Source organism: Heptranchias perlo, chromosome 13 (assembly GCF_035084215.1).
Source record: "Heptranchias perlo isolate sHepPer1 chromosome 13, sHepPer1.hap1, whole genome shotgun sequence".
NCBI lineage: Eukaryota > Metazoa > Chordata > Chondrichthyes > Hexanchiformes > Hexanchidae > Heptranchias > Heptranchias perlo.
In genome coordinates, this window is record NC_090337.1 from 61,627,235 (window position 1) to 61,648,936 (window position 21,702).

General features: G+C 44.2%; 1 protein-coding gene across 1 annotated transcript in view; it reads right to left on the reverse strand.

Moving 5' to 3' along the window:
* Positions 1 to 4,873: 4,873 nt before the first annotated feature.
* The window catches only part of crfb16 (cytokine receptor family member B16), a 48,179-nt gene continuing 31,350 nt past the window's right edge, over positions 4,874 to 21,702 (reverse strand). Inside the window, 3 exon segments of the mRNA XM_067995582.1 lie at positions 4,874 to 10,613; positions 15,105 to 15,253; positions 16,315 to 16,480. Coding sequence (XP_067851683.1) covers positions 10,290 to 10,613; positions 15,105 to 15,253; positions 16,315 to 16,480 — 639 coding nt within the window. The 3' untranslated portion in view covers positions 4,874 to 10,289.

Sequence of the window (21,702 nt, forward strand, 5' to 3'; positions counted from 1 at the left end):
CCTTCAATAAGGGCACCAGAACTGTATGCAGTACTCCCGGTGTGGTCTCACCAGCACCCTGTACAGTTGTAGCATGACTTCCCTGCTTTTATACTCTATCCCCCTAGAAATAAAGGCCAATATTCCGTTTGCCTTCCGGAATACCTGCTGCACCTGTATGTTGACTTTTTGTGTTTCATGTACGAGGACACCCAGATCCCTCTGTACCACAGCATTTTGTAGTATTTCTCTGTTCAAATAATATTTTGCTTTTTCATTTGTCCTCCCAAAGTGGATGACTTCACATTTTCCCACATTATATTCCATCTGCCAAATTTTTGCCCATTTGCTTAACCTGTCAATATCCCTTTGCAGACACTTTGTGTCCTCATCGCAACTTGCTTTTCCACCTATCTTTGTATCATCAGCAAATTTGGCCACAAGACACTCTGCTCCTTCATCCAAGTCATTGATATATATTGTAAATAGTTGAGGCCCCAGCACTGAGCCCTGCGGCACCCCACTAGTTACAAATTGCCATTTTGAAAACGACTCTTTTATCCTGACTTTGTTTTCTGTTAGTTAGCCAATCCTCTATCCATGCCAGTATATTACTCTCAACACCATGAGCTCTTATCTTGTGCAGCAATCTTTTATGTGGCACCTTATCGAATGCGTTTTGGAAATCCAAATATACTGCATCCATTGGTTCCCCTTTATCCACCATGCCAGTTACTTCCTCAAAGAACTTTAATAAATTTGTCAGACATGATTTCCACTTCATAAAACCATGTTGACTCTCCTTGATTGTATTATGAGTCTCCAAATGTCCTACTACTACTTCCTTAATAATGGATTCTAGCATTTTCCCAATGACAGATGGTAGGCTAACTGGTCTATAGTTACATGGTTTCTGTCTCACGCCCTTCTTCAATAGGGGTGTTACGTTTGCGGTTTTCCAATCCGCTGGGGCCTTTCCAGAATCTAGTGAATTCTGGAAGATTACAATCAATGCATTCACTATCTCTTTAGCCACTTCCTTTAAGACCCTCGGATGCAAGCCCTCAGTTCCAGGGGACTTGTCAGCCTTTAGACCCATTAGTTTACCTAGTACTTTTTCTCTAGTGATAGTGATTGTTTTTAGTTCCTCCCTCCCCTTTGCCCCTTGATTTTCTGCTATTATTGGTATATTATTAGTGTCTTCTACTGTGAAGACAGATACAAAATATCTGTTCAATTCCTCTGCCATTTCCTTGTTTTCCATTATTATTTCCCCAGTCTCATCCTCAAAGGGACCGATGTTTACTTTTTATATACTTGTAGAAGCTTTTACTGTCAGTTTTTATATTTCTTGCTAGTTTACTCTCATAATTTATTTTCTCCCTCTATTATTCTTTTAGTCATCCTTTGCTGGTTTTCAAAGTTTTCCAATCTTCAGGCTTACCAGTAATCTTTGCCATGTTGTATGCTTTTTCTTTTAACCTGATACCATCCTTTACTTCCTTAGTTAGCCATGGTTAATTCACCCTTTTTGTGGAGTCTTTCCTCCTCACAGGGATATATTTTTGTTGCGAGTCATAAAATATCTTTTTAAATGTTTGCCACTGCTTATCCACCATCATACTATCTAATCTGTTTACCCAGTCCACTTTAGCCAATTCCGCACTCATTCCTTTATAATTGCCCTCATTTAAGTTTAATACAGTAGTTTCAGACCCAAGATCCTCGCTCTCAAACTGGATGTGAAATTCTATCATGTTATGATCACTGCTTCCCAAGGGATCCTTTACTTTGAGATCATTAATTAATCCTGTTTCGTTACCCATCACCAGATCCAAAATGGCCTGTTCCCTGGTTGGTTACCCGACGTATTGGTCTAACACCTAATTGGAGTCCTATTCTACATTAAAATACTTAAAATGTAGCAATTATAGATTCTGACATGTGCCTGCCCAGTTGAATGATACCTTTGAAAAGGGTTCAAATGATAGAATTGATCATCTTGGTTGGTAACTCATGGACCTGTCCCATAAGTGGGACTTCCTTGGCGATAAACCGAAGTGCATACAGTCATACTTTGCCTCTCCAAATCAGGACATTGCAGAAGGTTTCAAGAAGATATCGGAAAGGGTAGAAGGTTAGATGAAGTTCAAAAGACCTTTGAAAGCAAGTCTCCAAGAACCAAGAAGTAGTCAAGAATGAAAATTGGTAGGTCAAGTAAAACTCCCAAACTGCAGCCCAATTGTTAGTTAAGAGCTTAAATCTTTGAGCACAAAGGCTAATAATACATAGAAATAACAAATGGGCCAAGGTTAGTTAAGCAGGGATGAGAAGACAATCAAAGACTTGCTGGGTGTTCCCAGAGATGCAGCCTGAGCATCCCTGAGCAAGGTAGGACTGCCCATTAGCATACCAGAAAACCCACAATAAAGATTATATGTCTTATGCTCATGATGGAGAAAGATAGTCTTGATATTGGGCCAGCTGGGTCAATTGAAATTTTCCCGGCTGAGATCGACAGATTTTTATTAAGTAAGGTTATCAAGGGATATGGGTCAAAGTCGGTTCAATGGAGTTGAGATACAGATGTACAGACCAGCCATGATCAATTGAATGGCAGAACAGAGTCGAGTGGCTGAATGGCCCGCTTTTATTCCTATGTACCAGTAATACATTAAATACATTAAGTACATTAAGTACGGACTGTAAACTTGTTAAGCCATTCTGTAATGCTGATCTTTGAACATAATTCTGTTATACTGCTATTAAGCAAAACCCAACTAATGCTGAGGTAGCATGATGCACTTAAATTACTGTTATGCCTATGATAATTTAGACTCTTGATTAGGTAGTAAACATCCAATTACTTTACATAATCCTCAATGCTTAACTGTGTGATGGTTTTAATTTTGTTTTCATAATGTTATTAAATATAGTGGTGTTCGTTAATGCATCTCTGTGTCTGATTTCATCTTGGAGAACTCTGCCAAGTAGGTGTTAATTACACTTTATTCAGTGTTGCACCGTGGTCTGAGGAGTGAGATATTGAGGTCCAGCAGGACTCAGAAGGGAGATGTGGCACATTAGGGATTGCTAGAATCTGGTAGTACTGGGGAGAGTACGATGTTACAGCTTTTTTGAGAGGGGGGTCTCCAGAAGAATGAGACATAAGCCGTCGTTTGGTGTTTTTGAATCTTCAGGTCCCCTCCTCCACGAGTTCCTGAGTGTTAAATACCCCCGCCACACGTTCCCCGTCGCCAGCCAGTTCCTAGATTTACGTTCTTGCATTTAAGGATAAATTTTCTGCTGGTTAAAATTAAAGAACTAAAAATCATGGACTGGAAGTGCAAAATTTCCGGATGTGCACTCCCAGTGTGGACCAGGATTGCACTATTACCTTGCTGATTTATACAGTCAACAACAACAACTCGCGCCTTTGACATAGAAAAACATCCCAAGCCGCTTCACAGAAGCATAATCAGATAAAATCAACGTTGAGCTAAAGAAAGAGATATTAGGAAGAGTAACCACAAGATTGACCAAAGACGTGGGTTTTAAGGAGGGTCTTAAATGGGCCAGAGTTGGAGGAATGTAAAGTTTTCAAAAGGTTGCAGTGTTAGAGAAGATTACAGAGCTGGGGAGATCAAAGCCATGGAGTGATTTAAACACAAGGTTGAGAATTTTATAATTTAAGGTATTGGGGGACTGGAAGCCAGTTTAGTCAGTGAGCATATGGGTGATGGGTGTGTGGGACTTAGTGCAGGATAGGATGTGGGCAGCAGAATTTTGAATGAGCTGAAGTTTATGTTGGGTGGAGGATGAGCGCTTGGCCAGGAGAGCATTGGAATAGTCACGTCTGCGGGTGACAAAGGCAGGGATGAGGGTTTCAGCAGCAGATAGGCTGAGGCAGGGGTAGAGACAGGCGATATTACGGAGGTGGAAATAAGCAGTCTTGGTGCTAAGGAGGATACGGAGTTGGAAAATCAGCTTGAGGTCAGATAGAATGCCAAGGATGCGAACTGTCTGGTTCAACCTGAGACAGTGGCCAGGTAGGGAGATAGAATTGGTGGCAAGGGAATGGAGTTTGTGGCAGGGATGGGAGGCATTGCCTTCAGATTTCCCAATGCTAAACTGAAGGAAACATTTAACAGAAGGAAGTGGTGTTGGAGGTGGGTAGGGGAATGTAGGTGGTTGGCCTTGTCTGTGATCAAGACTGTGAGAGTAGAAAGGCCACGTGTGATGATGGCAAGGCAGAGTCTTTAATAAACATAAATTTCCATAAACAAACAAAAATTATTCCATAAAATGCTGAATATATACAATCAAAGGTGATGATTGACTCAAAAAAATCCATTCTCTATAAACAAACTCCAGGCAACAAAATGCCACAATTGTTATCATTCTCACTGCTATCTCTCACATGGTAACAGCTGCATCTGTTAACATATGGCTTCTGTTTTTTCTGTGAGTAGTTCGCAATTTTTAAAAAAGCAAAATTATAATATATTTATCTAAAATCACCACTTACCTGCATTATAAAATTTGAGAATTTGTTCTCCAGTTTCTTTCAAAATCGTCTGGAAGTGAAGAGACTTTCAAATGCTCACAGGAAGAGAGGGCCGATCCCTCTACCCTCACACCCCTGTTGATGCACAGATTACATGCTGGGAAATACTGCACATACTCACAACACAGAAATGTGATTGAAAGTTCTCTCTTCACTCTTGTGGGGTGAAAATATCCAATTGAAGCCCAGACTTTTGAGATAGGCTGAAGGCTTCAAGTAAAAAAAATGAATGAAGGCATTGAAAGACCGAAAAGACAATTCAATGGATAAATTAAATCATGTTATCGTGAAATATGTAACTTTTTTTTATTTTATTCAAACCTTTATTTTGGAAAATAGAAATTTTAATAAAGTGATAGATCAAAAATATTCAGAATCACAGGCTTTCATATTAATGGGAGAATCCTATTAAAAACATAGCAGGATACAGGATACCAGATGTGCACACAATTATTATTTAAAAATCCACAGTCACTCTTGACATAGTACTTTTGGATGGAAAGATGAGAGCAGATACCATTTTAAATAACATACAGCAACTTGCATTTATATGGTGCCTTTAACATAGAGTAACGTTCCAAGGCGCTTCAGAGAGGCATAATCAGAAAAGGATTGGATGCCAAGCCAAAGAAGGAGGGGTGACCAAAAGCTTGGTCAAAGAGGTGTGTTTTAAAGAGTGTCTTAAAGGAGGAGAGAGAAGTGGAGAAGCAGACAATTTTAGGGTGGGAATCCCAGAACATGGGGCCTAGACAGGTGAAGGTAGACCCACCAATGGTTGGATGAAGGGAGTGAGGCAGAGGAACGGAGAGTTTAGGGAGGGTGGGGTTGTAGGGCTAGAGAGAAGAGTGATACCATTAAAGGATTTAAATACGAGGATGAGAATTTTGAATTTGAGGCATTGGGGGAACCAGAAGCCAATGTAGGTCATCAAGGACAGGGGTGATGGATGAGTGGGACTTGGTGTGGGATAGGATATGGGCAACAGAGGGGTGATGGGTGAGTGGGACTTGGTGCGGGATAGGATATGGGCAACAGAGGGGTGAAGGGTGAGTGGGACTTGGTGCGGGATAGGATATGTCTTTTATGGTTGAATAGCCTGCTGCCATTAACAGTGGCCACTTTGGCAGAATACTTGGAGGATCATTGTACTTCAACATGAATCAGGATCTTCAAGAGAAGGGGTTGATAGAAAATACAAATATTCACAAAACGTGAATGTATAATGTAGAAATATACCCAGGAAGGGTTAGGGTTAGGGTTAGGGTTGCATTAGGGTTAGGGTTAGGGTTAGGATCGAGTGTAAACCAATTTTATTAAAAATTCCAGAGTTAATTATATCTTTTAAGGTTTAATTTCTCAACTTCAGTTTGCTTTATGCCGTGATATTAGTCATATAAAAAGTTGAAGTCTCATTCAGAATTAGTATTTAAATTTTATTCTAAACTAGAAGAATGTGCCAACATCAAGAGATTTCTGGTTGTGACACCTACCTGCAGAATCTCTGAGGGAATGAGATAGGGATAGGATCAAACAAGAACAGGAAATCCCACCCTTACACTGTTACCTTTACATTGGATTGTAGGAGAAAGAGGGCATAATAATAATAATAATAATAAATAAAGTGCTCGCAGCAGGAACCCTGAGGCAGTGATCAGTGTAGAGGTTGGTGGGGGGGTGGGGGGTTCCTGACATAGTGAGGTAGGCAGTGGGTTCTTTGCCTGTGGACATAATCTGTCCAGGGTCCCACATGAAGAAGGGTCACTCGAGCGAGCCGCCATTGGACTTCTGGTCCTTGTGGAACTATATCCTAGCAACAGTCATGGCCCTCGGGAGATCAAGGGAGAGTTGGCCAACACTTATATTTAGATATTAACGAGTAGGTGATGGAACTTGGTCATGGGATCAAAAGTCCCAGGCTAGAAGGTAATGTAAAGGTGAGACTGAGGTAACAGCTGGGAAGGGATACAGTACAGCATTACACACCGATAGTGACTGCACTTCATAAAATAATCCATTGAATGTGAAGAGCTTTGGCAGGTACTGTAGATGTGAAAGATATATAAATGCAAGTTCTTTCTTTCTTCTTATCAGTAAAGTCAATTTATTTTTTAAAAGAACAGTGGGAATTTTGTGCTCATAAAGGTGCGAGGAAATGGTCCATTGTAGACACCCAGGACTCCATTTTACAATGGTGGCGGGTTGGCAGTGGGGGGGGGGCGATTGGGCGCATGGCAAACCCGCATGAACAAAACTGACTGTTTTTGATGCGATCGCACGTTGATTGATGGTGATTAATGTCCTCTCCGAGTTTCGCGCCCGGCAGCTAGCCTGATTGACAGCTGGCTGCCACCAGGAGCTGCAACACGAGGAGGGGCGGCGAGAAAGAGAGAGAGCGAGACGTCATCCTGCGCTGGAACGGAAGACCGGGAGAGGGGGAGAGGGGAAGATTGGGGGGAGAAGGGAATACCGGGGGGAAGAGAGGAATATCGGGAGGACATCGGGAGAAGATCGGGAGGATATCGGGGGAAGATCGGGAGGATATCGGGGGAAGATCGGGAGGATATCGGGGGAAGATCGGGAGGATATCGGGGGAAGATCGGGAGGATATCGGGGGAAGATCGGGAGGATATCGGGGGAAGATCAGGGGGAATAGGAGGAGATCGGGGGAAGATCAGGGGGTGAAGTGGGGGACATTGGAGCTGGAGACATCGGACATTGGAGCAGGTTTCAAAGGTAGGTTCATTTAGTGTTTTCACTTTCTTCCATGGTTTTTTATTTAATTTATTTAGTTTCTTTTTGCCTGATCTGGCCCTTGGTGGGCAAGCCGCCCAGGTAAGTTAAAAGTCTTTCTAAGTATTTAATCTGTCACAGGTAAAGTGCCTTAAGTACCTCAATGAGATACATTTGGCTCTTTAACTGTCATCCCGCCGGCTTTAATTGCCGGCGGGTTGGAGTCGACTTCTGAACCCGAACGGGACTTCCGCGATTTTCAGAAGCACCCCGCCCCCAACGCACCCGCAATTGCCTCCTAAAATCACCTCCCCACTGTCAGCATCACCAGCCCCATATCAGGTTAGATGCAGAGTAAGGGGGTGCTTCAGTCTGTGCCTCCACCCTAACCTCGGAAAGTCACATCCCAGTGCACCAGCACACAACTATACCACTACTACTTGCACTCATAACAACTTTAACAAAGCAAAGTAAGTTATGTTAGTGTAGTGGTTATGGTGCAGAACTAGTAACCTGAAGGTTGTGAGTTCAAATCGGACTGTGTCATTGTAAAGTTGATATCTGGTCATTTGTGAGCTGGTACCAGAAAGGATGACCATGAAAGCTGCAGGATTGTTGCCAAAATCCAAGTGGTTCACCACAGCCCTCAGGGAAAGGAACCTACTATTCATACATAGTCTCACCTACATGTAACTCCAATCCCTCAATAAGTGGTTGACTCTTAATGCCCTAAGAGCAGCTAGGAATGGGTAATAAATACTGTTTCTTCAGCATTGCCCACATCCCAGAACAAAAGAAATGTCCCAAGGCACTTCATAACAGGGCAAGTGGACATCAGAAGGATTAGGGGAGGCATTTGAAGATGTGGTCGAAGGGGTGGGTTATGAGGACAAAGTCTTAGAGAAGTGAGGCCTGGAGGTGACAAAGGCATGGATGAGAATCACAACGGTGGTGGGGGTAAGGCAGGGATGGAGGTGGTTGAGGTAATAGAGGTGGACACACAGTTAGTTTTGATGGTCGATGGGATATTGGGTTTTAAGTTCAGCTCAGGGTCAATCAGAACATTGAGGTTAGGCATCTTCAGGTTCAGCCTGCGCAAGTACACAGGGAGAAGGATGGAAAGGGATGGGCCTGGGATGTACAGTTTCTGTTGGGGTCCAAAAGGACTCGGTAATGCCTGTGTTAAGCTGGAGGAAGTACTGGCTCATGAATAACTTGGTGTCACTCAAATAATCTGACAACATAACTCGAATCATGGTCTGGAGGGTGGTAGTGGAGGTTGATCTGGATATCATTAGCAGGTACATGGAAGTTGTGGATTGTGTTTCCGCAGGCCAGCATTTTGTCAAGGAATAGGGAGGTGCCAAGAATAGAGCCTTAGGGTAGGCCGGAGGCGACTGTACAGGCACAAGAGGTGACGAGCCGTTGATGTCTGTTACATTTTTCTGTTTCTCACACCAGCTGTCCTGTGGTCTTTTATTGCCACTTAGTACTGAATTAGGAATAGTGCACATTTAGAACTGGATTGAGACTGCCCAAACTCTTTGAACATGGGAGCCTTCCATCCACCTGAGGAGACTTTCAACCCCTCAGGCTGGGCTGGATTTGAACCCATGACCCAGCCAAAAATTTAACAACTAAAATGATTTCACTGTCTTATAAACAGAAGGCCGGACAAGTTCTGGAATGATGCGACTTTTAAACAATTCTTGAATCACGTGACGCACAGAATATATTTACATTTTTGTTGTTTGGGTGTCATGGAATCAGGTCCACTCACTGGTTCTCCTATTGTACCAGGACCTGTGTGGTGTCTTCTTTGTACAGTAGAGGGCTGATTTTCTGAGTATGTGCTCCTGCTGCCTCATCTACTAGGACTGGGGCTAAAAGGGTTAAATTACAAGGACAGGTTACATAGACTAGGCTTGTATTCTCTTGAGTACAGAAGATTAAGGCGTGATCTAATTGAGGTGTTTAAGATGATCAAAGGATTTGATAGAGTAGATGGAGAAAAACTATTTCCTCTGCTGGGGAGTCCAGAACAAGGGGACATAATCTTAAAATTAGAGCTAGGCCGTTCAGGGGTGATGTCAGGAAGCACTTTTTCATACGAATGGTAGTCCCCCAAAAAGCTGTTGAGGCTGGGGGTCAATTGAAATGTTCAAAACTAAGATTGATAGATTTTTGTTGGGTAAGGGTATTAAGGGTTACAGAACCAAGCTGGGTAAATGGAGTTGAGATGCAGATCAGCCATAATCTAATTGAATGGCAGAACAGGCTTGAGGGGCTGAATGGCCTCCTCCTGTTCCTATGAATGCTAATTGGAAAGTTGCAGACATGTTCCCCAATGGGGATAGTGGTTGAAAGCATCATGCGGTGTGCTACCGAGCCATGCAGACCAGTGTATGCCAGGTTTGACCTCCGGTCTGTGCTGAGTATTGTATAAAGGCACCACGTTGGCCTCAGTACACCTGTACTGGGAGGGGTGGGAAGCTGGGGGGGGTGTATCAGCTCCTAATTGCTATTCAATGACCAACTGGGCAAAGTCAGACTCAGCTGTTATGCCATAATTGAACAGCTTACCAACAGTTGCTCATTAGGCTACCGTATGAAGAACGAGCTACTTAAGTGAGGTAGAGGAGAGCACTCAGTGCTCAGTGAATTACTGCAATATCAAATCCATTTCTTCCAGTCTCTTTCTTCAAAGCTCTAAGGTTCCCAATAACATTTTGGGAGGGTCAACAGGGCAAAGATGTTTGTACTGCAACAAAGTCACTGCGGTCAATGAGCATCATCCGGTACCCAGTCCAGAGACGGCAAACACTTTAAGGGAAAACTCCCTGAGCTCTTTCGGGCTGTGGAAAGTGAATGGAGATTGTGTTGATAAAGCCCACCGAACACGTCAGTATAGCACACCCTATGGAAATCTTTGTAGGTCAAGAATAGAAATCTGTGGCAGTCTGTATTTCCACCCAACTCCACAGTACATCCCTGTGGGCCAAAGGTTTGCTCATCATCTTATATTAGACTCGATAAGCGTCTGAGTTGTAACTGCTCTGTCGTTAGTTATTTTAGAAAGTTCCGAGTTCTGTTGGGATTGGTATCCTCTGCAATATGGAATCTGTATTGGACACTGGGATTTGGAAACATTCTCTGATATCATGGAGTTGATTGTCCAACTGTCGTTATCTGTGATGTGGTTTGTCTTTTCCTCTCCTGTCAGTTCCTGAAATACACTGAGTAATGGCTCTGCCTGAGGTAGAACGTGGACACTATCACAAGTTTCATTGCTGTGGTATACTTCCTTCATGATGTCTGCTGGCAGGTTATCAAAGTCCTGTAAGGGGAACACAACACCGAAACCCAATTTATTACAATGTCCTCGCCTCTTTGTCTCTCTCCTTATCTTAAATCGTTGACCCCTCCTCATTCCAGCTCCCTATCCATCGACACTGCCTCCCCCAGTAAACTATTCTTCAAGTGTGAGCCTAGACACTGTGGGCCTGAAATTCCCAGGGCTCCGCTCCAGATGGGACCTCCGGCCACTTGTCTGTTGTGGTCCTGACTCCGTCCCAGGGTCAGGGGCATATGTGAATGGGAGGAGATGGATTCTGCACCGCTTACAGCATTACTGGGGTGCCTGCCCAAGTGTGTGGAGGAGGAGGGGCGGATCCAGGTATTTCACTGGAGCACCTTCCCTGGGGCTGCCGCTTGATGTGGTGGGAAGGCTTAACTGCACCTAAGACACTGAGAGCTATGCTGGTGGGAGTATAATTCCTGATAGGGCGAGCCAAACCAGACAGGTCGAAAGGTAGGAGCCGGACTAAAGGCCAGTCCATCAGTCCTCCTATAAGACCATAAGACCATAAGAGATAGGAGCAGGAGTAGGCCATTCGGCCCCTTGAGCCTGCTCCGCCATTCAATGAGATCATGGCTGATCTGATTTTTACCTCAACTTCACTTTCCCGCCTTTTCCCCATATCCTTGACTCCCTTGCTGATCAAAGTAGGGGGTTGTGAGTCAGCCTGTCACATAAAGATGCCTTTTGTTACGGAAACAACCCAGAATCAAGACGAGTCTGTTACAGACTTACAAATATAAACAACTGTGGAGAAACACAATCTGCTGGATCTGAGGCAAGATGATACTCCGATCAGTCAAATAACCTGCTCTGGACAGACAGCAGTGGATGAAATGGGCTGCCTCATGTGCCACTAAACACAGGACACTCTAACTAACTCATTGCAGTGTGAACTTGTTGCTGTCTGTGCCGACCAAAAATGGCCAGAATCACTTTTGATCAATGAAAGCCCGCCCAGATTTATTAAAGGCAAATCGCGTTTGTCTGACTTGATTGAGTTCTTTGATGAAGTAACGGAGAGGGTTGATAAGGGTAGCGCGGTTGATGTTGTGTATATGGACTTTCAAAAGGCGTTTGATAATGTACCACATAATAGACTTGTTAGCAAAATTGAAGCCCATGGGATTAAAGGGACAGTAGCAGCGTGGATACAACATTGGCTAGGGGACAGAAAGCAGAGAGTAGTGGTGAACAGTTGTTTTTACAATTGGAGAGAGTATACAGTGGTATTCCCCGGGGTCAGTGTTGGGACCACTGCTGTTTTTGATATATATTAATCACCTGAACTTGGTTATACAGAGCATAATTTCAAAGTTTGCAGATGACACGAAACTCGGAAATTTGAGGAAGATAGTAATGAACTTCAGAAGGATAGGGACAGACTGGTGAAATGGGCAGACACATGGCAGATGAAATTTAACGCAGATAAGTGTGAAGTGATTCATTTTGGTAGGAGGAATTAGGAGAGGCAATATAAACTAAATGGTACAATTTTAAAGGGGGTGCAGGAACACAGAGACCTCGGGGTTTACGTGCACAAGTCTTTGAAGGTGGCAGGACAAATTGAAAAGGCTGTTAAAAAGACATATGGGATCTTTGGCTTTATAAATAGAGGCATAGAGTACAAAAGCAGGGAAGTTATGCTAAACCTTTATAAAACACTGGTTAGGCCCCAGCTGGAGTATTGTGGCCAATTCTGAGCACCACACTTTAGGGAGGATGTCAAGGCCTTAGAGAGGGTGCAGAAGAGATTTACTAGAATGGTACCAGGGATGAAAGGCTTCAGTTACCTGGAAAGACAGGAGAAGCTGGGGTTGTTCTCCTCAGAACAGAGAAGGTTAAGAGGAGATTTGATAGAGGTGTTCAAAATCCTGAATGGTTTTGATAGAGTAAATAAGGAGAAATTGTTTTCAGTGGCAGAAGGATCAGTAACCAGAGGACACAGATTTAAAATAATTGGCAAAAGACCCAGAGGCGACATGAGGGAAAAAAAATTACGCAGTGAGTTGTTATGATCTGGAACGCACTGCCTGAAAAGATGGTTGAAACAGATTCAATAATAACTTTTAAAAGGGAATTGGATAAATACTTGAAGGGAAAAAATTTGCAGGGTTATGGGGAAAGAGCAGGGGATTGTGACTAATTGGATAGCCCCTTCAAACAGCCAGCACAGGCAGGATGAGCCGAATGGCCTTCTTCTGTGCTGTACCATTCTATGATTCTTTGGTTCCCAGGGGCAACTGAGACATTGGCAAACCGGATTCTGGAACAGTTGCGGGTCGCACTTCTGCCAGACTCTGGTCTTGGAACACAATATACTGCATCACATATCATGGAGGCAGAACACGCAGGGCTTCTGATGGGGCTCGTCGACCCGGCAATCCTGCCTCTTTCTACGATGTCCATGTCGAGGGGGCCTTGCACAAGAAGACTCCACCCCACTTCTGGCAGGAATTTAACCACTTACACATTGGAAGTGGGTCCCACCCAAAATTCTTCCTCGTTTCGTCCTGACTGTGCTACTACGACGCACCCTCCCCCGCCCCAGGAACTTCGGGCCTTCGGTGTCAGCAGTCTATTCAATCATGGGGGTAGGAGGTTTAAAATTCTCAACCTCATGTTCAAATCCCTTCATGGCCTCGTCACTCCCTATCTGTGTAACCTCCTCCAGCCCTGCAATCCTTCCCGTGCTGCTATGTACTCCAGCCCATCAGCACCCCACTGAACATACCATTCTTTATGAGTGAACCTTCAACAGAGTGTGGGCAGGCTGGTTTCCAATGGGGGCATCATTGCAGATACTCGCTGGAAAGTGCATGTGTTGGACTTCGGATGAGAATATGAGAGGGCTGAGTTGTAAACAATGACAACTTGCATTTATATAGCGCCTTTAACGTAGTAAAACATCCCAATGCGCTTCACAGGAGCGTAATCAGATAAAAGGATTGACACCGAGCCTCTGCGTTCCTCCAATTTTGGCCTCTTGCGCATCCCCGACTTCCTTTGCTCCACCATTGGCAGCCCTGCCTTCAGAAGTCTAGGTCCTAAGATCTGGAATTCCCTCCCTAAACCTCTCTGCCTCTCCACGCCTCCCTCCTCCTTTAAGACTCTCCTTAAAACCCACCTCTTTGACCAAACCTTTGGCCACCTGTCCTAATGTCTCCTTCTTTGGCTCGGTGTCAATCCTTTTATCTGATTACGCTCCTGTGAAGCGCATTGGGATGTTTTACTACATTAAAGGCGCTATATAAATGAAAGTTGTCATTGTTTACAACTCAGCCCTCTCATATTCTCATCCGAAGTCCAACACATGCACTTTCCAGCTAGGAACTGCAATGATGCCCCCATTGGAAACCAGCCTGCCCACACTCTGTTGAAGGCTCACTCATAAAGAATGGGATGTTCTGTGGGGTACTGATGGGCTGGAGCACGTGGCAGCATCAAGGGATTGAAGAGAAGGTGGGAATGAGCTACCAAAAAAGGGACAGGCTTATTGGACCTAATAGCATTGGCATGTTTGTTAATTCTTCTTAATTTTTTAAACCATTTTTTGAGGGCCCAGTACGAGCCTGAGGACTGAGCCACTTGTCCAATGCTCCTGGAGTGGTCCATGCAGGGAGTGCTGGTCGGATGCTCTCAGGCAAGCAGCCCCTGGGTTTCTATCATCAATTTAAATAGATTGAAAATTGGGAGCTGCAGCTGACGATTTCCTGACCAGTACTGCTTGCGCGTATCGCTGCACGGCCGGAGCGCACGATTGGACAGTCAGTCCTACAATCCCAGCGAGCAACAGGATCTCAAGGGTATTTTGACCACTTATAGAGAAAGCCATTGAACTATTTACAATCAGGGTGCAGGTTTAAGAGAGCGCAGCCCATTGGAGCTGTGTGTGTGTGTGTGTGTGTGTGTCCTATGAGGAGACGTTGAGTAGAATGGGCCTATACTCTCTGGAGTTTAGAAGAATGAGAGGTGATCTCATTGAATCATACAAGATTCTGAGGGGGCTTGACTGGGTAGAGGTTCTTTCCCATGGCTGGAGAGTCTAGAACCAGGGGGCATAGTCTCAGGATAAGGGGTTGGCCATTTAAGACTGAGATGAGGAGGAATTTCTTCATGCAGAGGGTTGTGAATCTTTGGAATTCTCTACCCCAGAGGGCTGTGGATGCTGAGTCATTGTATATATTCAAGGCTGAGATAGATAGATTTTTGGATTCTAAGGGAATCAAGGGATATGGGGACAGCAAAGTGGAGTTGAGGTCGAAGATCAGCCATGATCTTATTGAATGGTGGAGCAGGCTCGAGGGGTCGTTTGGCCGACTCCTGCTTCTATTTCTTATGTTCTTATGTCCTGATATATATGTCTGTGTGTGTGTGTATATGTGTGTGTATGTACGTGTGTGTGTTGTTTGTGTGTGCATGTGTGTGCGCATGTGTGTGTGTGTGTGTGTGTGTGTGTCAGGCACTTACCGGAACAAAGGGGGCTGAAACTTTGGGAAACCATGCAGATTGAGGCTTACAGCAGAGCTTCCATGTGAGAAACAAGGACATCACTAGAACAGACGCTCCAAGAAGTGAAACTGTGGTCACTGTCACTAGGATCTCATTGGATGTGGTATCTGGAGATATATACATAACATCAGAACAACATCGCTTCATCAATTGTTAGATCAGGGTTTCAAGGGATATACAGCGAAGGCAGGTAAATGGAGTTGAGGTACAAATCTAATTAAACAGCTCGAGGGGGTGGATTGTCTCGTAATTGTCTTGATCTCTGGTCAGTGCCAAGCTACCCAATCCTAGCAGGAATGGCAGTTGCATGCTACATGGCCTCAGCACCCTGTGTGAGGGATGAGCCATATTTCCCATTGCTAAGCGCTATCCAGTGACCGCTGGAGGTGAGTGTGTCTGGGTGGTGGGTGAGGGCGAGATAAAGCTCAGCTCCGATACTCTCTGTGGTCAAATAGCCTGCTGACACTCACTTTCTAACCTCACATATGAAATAATGGGCAAGGTACTGGAGGGTGTCCAGTGCCTGTGGAGTCTTACCCAGCAGGGAAGCACCACCTTTAGGAGAGGGGAGGAAATTAGTGGGGACAAAAAATGTATTTTTAAATATAAATCACTTTCTTCTTGAATCCATTTGCTTCACCATCAGCGCCAAGTTAGTCATTAGCCTCGGCTCAGTTGGTAGCTCTCTCGCCTCTGAGTCAGAATGTCGCGGATTCAAGTCCCACTCCAGAGACTTGAGCACATAATCTAGGCTGACACTCCCAGTGCAGTACTGAGGGAGCGCTGCACTGTCGGAGGTGCCGTCTTTTGGATGAGACATTAAACCAAGGCACCCCCATCTGCCCCTTCAGGTGGACATTAAAGATTCCACAGCACAATTCAGAGGAATTCTCCTCAGTATCCTGGCCAATATTTATCCCTCAACCAACAGATGATCTGGTCATTTATCTCATTGTGTTTGTGGGATCTTGCTGTGCGCAAATTGATTGCCGTGTTTCCAACTTTACAACAGTGGCTACATTTCAATAGTACTTCATTTGTTGTAAAGCGCCTTGTGACGTCCTGATGTTGTGAACGACGCTGTATAATTGCAAGTCTTACAATAAACCTGAAACTTTTGACAGAACAAGAGAAGAATTGGAAGCTACCATGGTTATCTCACCGACACCGGCAATTCACTCACCGTCATTGACAGACTCGCATATGACATCACTGCAGGAACTGAACTTGTTGTATTCTAAAATGTAGATTTGTGCTTGGAAACAGTACGTGACCCCCCTCTGAACACGGAGATTGAAAGGGATCCCATGTTGGTCCCTGGTGATATTCATGATCTGGAATCAAAAACCAAAATGGAATAAGAAAGGTAAACATTGTTCTTCATTTTCGTTTCACAGTGAAAAAACTAATAAACATGGAGCAGAATATTAGGAACAGGAGAAGGCCATTCAGCCCCTCGAGCCTCCTCCGCCATTCAATTAGATCATTGTACCTCAACCTTAGCTCTATATTCTTTGATGGTGGTAAGGGGAGGAGCCAATAGCATGAGGGGGGGGAGAAAGGAGTGCATGGGGTGGAGACAGGAGTTTGAGGAGTGGAGGCAGGAGTGTGAGGAATGGAGACAGGAGTGTGATGGGTGGAGGCAGGAGTGTGAGGAGTGGAGACAGGAGTGTGAGGAGTGGAGACTGGAGTGCGAGGAGTGGAGACCGGAGTGCGAGGAGTGGAGACCGGAGTGCGAGGAGTGGAAACTGGAGTGCGAGGTGTGGAGAGAGGAGTGTGAGGAATGGAGATAGAAATGTGAGGAGTGGAGACAGAAATGTGAGGGGTGGAGACAGGAGTGTGAGGGGTGGAGACAGGAGTGTGAGGGGTGGAGACAGGAGTGTGAGGGGTGGAGACAGGAGTGTGAGTGGTGGAGACAGGAGTGTGAGTGGTGGAGACAGGAGTGCAGACAGGTGTTTGAGGGATGGAGACAGCAGTGTGCGAGTTAGAGACAGGAGTGTGAGGGATGGAGAGAGGAGTATGAGTGGTGGAGACATGAGTATGAGGAGTGGAGACAAGCGTGTGAGTGGCTGAGCCATGAGTGTGGGGGCAGAGGCACGAATGTGAGGGGCGGTGTGAGGAGTGGTGACAAGAGTGTGAAAGGTGGAGTCAGGAGCTGTGGTGAACATTGGAGCATTAGGAACAGCATTAGGCCATTCAACTCCTCTTCAGTTAGATCATAGCTAATCTGTACCCCAACTCCATTTACCCGCCTTTGCTCCATATCCCTTGAAACCCTCACCCAACAATACCTTATTGATCGCATCTTGAAAGCTCCAACTGATGCAGCAATCACAGCCTTTGGTGCTGATCCTTTGTGCGAGAAACTGCTTCCTGATTTCCCTGCTCAACGGCCTGTCTCTAACTTTAAGATTATGTCCCCTCGTTTTTGATTCCTCCAAAGGAAATAGTTTCTCTGTATCTACCCTATCGAATCCTTTTACCTTTTAAACACCTCGATTAGATCACCCCCTCAGTCTTCTAAACTCAAGGGAACACAAGCCAAGTTTATGTAACCGGTCCTCGTAATTTAACCCTCTAAGCCCCAACCTCACAATCACCCGACATTGCCAAGCGTAAATGTAAAATAATGAATTTGAAACCATTGGTGTTTCACTGTGCTGTAACATGGAATAACACAACACAGGGGTCACGTTTGGGGATGTCTGACTAATCTACCTCAGGGAAACTCAGTATAATTTATGTAGTTAACCCCAGGTCGAGGGGAATTTAGTCAAATATTAAATGAAGGTTTTTCTGGCCCTGTTCACATGGGATGATTTTTGTTGCAAGGTAGCAAAGGCAGACATTCAATGTGTTCAACATACTGTTGGGTGGTATAATTGGAGGGGAAAGGTACAGGAGGGCCAAGCTATGATGGGCCAAATGATCTTTTCTCATCCCTGTGCTTTCTTCCGTTTTCTTCCACAAAATTGGAGGCATTTCATAGAAACATAGAAACATAGAAAATAGGAGCTGGAGTAGGCCATTCGGCCCTTCGAACCTGCTCCGCCATTCAATATGATCATGGCTGATCCTCTCTCTCAATACCATATTCCCACTCTCTCCCCATACCGCTTGATGCCTTTTGTATCTAGAAATCCATCTATCTCCTTCTTAAATATATTCAGTGACTTGGCCTCCACAGCCTTCTGTGGTAGAGAATTCCACAGGTTCACCACCCTCTGAGTGAAGAAATTTCTCCTCATCTCAGTCCTAAATGTCCTACCCCGTTTCCTTCTAATCTAATGAGTGCCCATATGAAGCTCTGTGTCGTACAGCTCTGGTGCCACTTAGTGGCAGAAAACTGATGCTGCCTTTGAACAGAGTGGGTAAAATGGGCTGAGAAGAGGCCAGTCATGTCAAGGCTCTTTACGTGAAGGAATTAAAGATGCCTTAGACTTTGTTTACGAGGGTTAACTGTTGAAAGTTGTTGCTTTTGTACTCTAGCCTGTTTAACTTATGGTTTAAGAGCAAACTTTTTCCTCTGTAAAGAACAACATAATTGATTTAGAAATTTGGAACAAGAAAAGGCAAGACATCCCTTCGAGGCAGTTCACTCGTTAGTACGTATGTAAATTTCCCTGTCAAGATTACTACCAAATGCAGGTAATGTACACTCTCAAGGTTACTCCCCAGTGCAGGTAATCTATCCTCTCAAGGTTACTCTCCAGTGCAGGTAATCTATCCTTTCAAGGTTACTCTCCAGTGCAGGTAATCTACCCTCTCAAGGTTACTCTCCAGTGCAGGTAATTTACCCTCTCAAGGTTAATCTCCAGTGCAGGTAATCTATCCTCTCAAGGTTACTCTCCAGTGCAGGTAATCTATCCTCTCAAGGTTAATCTCCAGTGCAGGTAATCTATCCTCTCAAGGTTACTCTCCAGTGCAGGTAATCTATCCTCTCAAGGTTACTCTCCAGTGCAGGTAATCTATCCTCTCAAGGTTACTCTCCAGTGCAGGTAATCTATCCTCTCAAGGTTAATCTCCAGTGCAGGTAATCTATCCTCTCAAGGTTACTACCTAGTGCAAGTAATCTACTCTTTCAAGGTTACACTGCAGTGCAGGTACAGGACCAATGTCCTCGCGGGGGTGTTTGCTAGTGCTGTTGAGGAAGGTTTAAACTAGAGTGCAGAGGGATGGGAACCTGAGCGGGGAGTCAGAAGGGAGTAAAGTTGAGAGCAGCAAGAGAGGGGAAGACCCAGGGAAAATTTACAATACAAATAGTACAAACAGTTCTTCAAGAACAAGTGAAAGGGAAAAGCGTAGATCAATGGAAAGAAAGTGTACTTTAGGCGCGACAGATAAAGTAAAATCTAGAAGGCGTAAGGCAATTAACCCAGCATCAAAGCTGAAGGTCAGGCTAGGGTGTGTGGCCCAACTAAGAGTTCTATATACAAATGCACGGAGTATAAGGAATAAATTAAATGAACTACAGGTTCAAATTCAAATTGGAGGGTATGACATGATAGCTATTACTGAGACATGGCTGCAGGATGGTCAGGATTGGGAACTAAATATACCAGGTTATAAGGTCTACAGGGGAGATAGGGAAAATGGAAGAGGGGGAGGAGTAGCCTTAATGATTAGAGATGATATCACTTCAATGATAAAGGGGGATATAAAGAGAGGTAAGCAGCCAACAGAGACCTTATGGGTTGAATTGAAAAATGGGAAAGGATCGAAGACTATGGTGGGAATTGTGTATAGGACCCCTGGCAGCAGCTCTGAAGTAAGCTAGATTGTATAAATGCAGAGATTAGACAAGCGTGTAAGAAAGGCATAGTGGTCTTAATGGGGGACTTTAACCTTCACATAGATTGGGAAAAGCAGACTAGCAACTGTCAGAAAGGTAGTGAATTTCTTGAGTGTGTCCGGGATAGTTTTCTACAGCAGTATGTCCTAGAGGCAACAAGGGGGCAAGCCATACTAGATTTAGTAATGAGTAATGAACCAGATTTAGTTAACGGCTTAACTGTGCGTGAACATCTATCCAATAGCGATCATAACATGATCGAGTTCAATGTAGTGTTTGAAAGGGAAAAAAGTGAGTCAGCTGCTAAGATTCTAGACTTGGGTAAGGCTGACTTCAATGGGATGAGACAGAGACTGTCCACAGTAAACTGGGCAAATCTGTTAATGGGTAAAACGACTGATGATCAGTGGGAAATGTTTAAAGAAACATTTAACGCGATACAGAATCGGTTTATACCCCTGAGGGGCAAGAACTCTACTTGCCAAAAAAAACAGCCATGGACAACTAAAGAGGTAAGGAAAGGGCATACAAAAAGGCAAAAAATGGCACAGATCCTGGCGAATGGGAAAGATACAAAGATCAACAAAGGGTCACAAAACAGATAGCAAGAGCTACAAAAAGAGAGTATGAAAAGAAACTTGCAAGGGATATCAAAACCAATACGAAGAACTTTTATAGTTACATTAGGAAAAAGAGGGTGGTCAGGAGCAGCGTTGGCCCCTTAAAAACTGAAAGTGGGGATATTGTCATTGACAATGGGAAAATGGCGGACATGTTGAACGATTACTTTTCGTCAGTATTTACAGTAGAAAAAGAGGATAGCATGCCGGACATCCCAAGAAAACTAATATTGAATCGGGGACAGGGACTCGATAAAATTAATATAAATAAAAGTAACAGTAATGAAGAAAATAATAGCACTAAAGAGTGACAAATCCCCAGGACCAGATGGCTTGCATCCCAGGGTTTGAAAGGAAGTAGGTGAGCACATTGCAGATGCCCTAACTATAATCTTTCAAAGTTCTCTAGATTCAGGAGCTGTCCCTCTGGATTGGAAAATTGCACATATCACTCCGCTTTTTAAGAAAAGAGGGGGAAACCAGGGAATTATAGACCAGTTAGCCTAACATCTGTTGTGGGGAAAATGCTGGAGTCTATAATTAAGGATAGGGTGACTGAACACCTCGAGAATTTTCAGTTTAATCAGAGAGAGCCAGCATGGATTTGTGAAAGGTAGGTCGTGCCTGACAAACCTGATTGAATTTTTTGAAGAGGTGACTAAAGTAGTGGACAGGGGAATGTCAATGGATGTTATTTATATGGACTTCCAGAAGGCATTTGATAAGGTCCCACATAAGAGACTGTTAGCTAAGCTAGAAGCCAATGGAATCGAGAGAAAAGTACGGACTTGTTTAGGAAGTTGGCTGAGGGAAAGGCGACAGAGAGTAGGGATAATGGTTAGGTACTCACATTGGCAGGATGTGACTAGTGGAGTCCCGCAAGGATCTGTCTTGGGGCCTCAATTATTCACAATATTTATTAACGACTTAGATGAAGGCATAGAAAGTCTCATATCTAAGTTTGCCAATGACACAAAGATTGGTGGCATTGTAAGCAGTGTAGATGAAAACATAAAATTACAAAGCGATATGATAGATTAGGTGAATGGGCAAAACTGTGGCAAATGGAATTCAATGTAGGCAAATGTGAGGTCATCCACTTTGGATCAAAAAAGGATAGAACAGGTAACTTTCTAAATGGTAA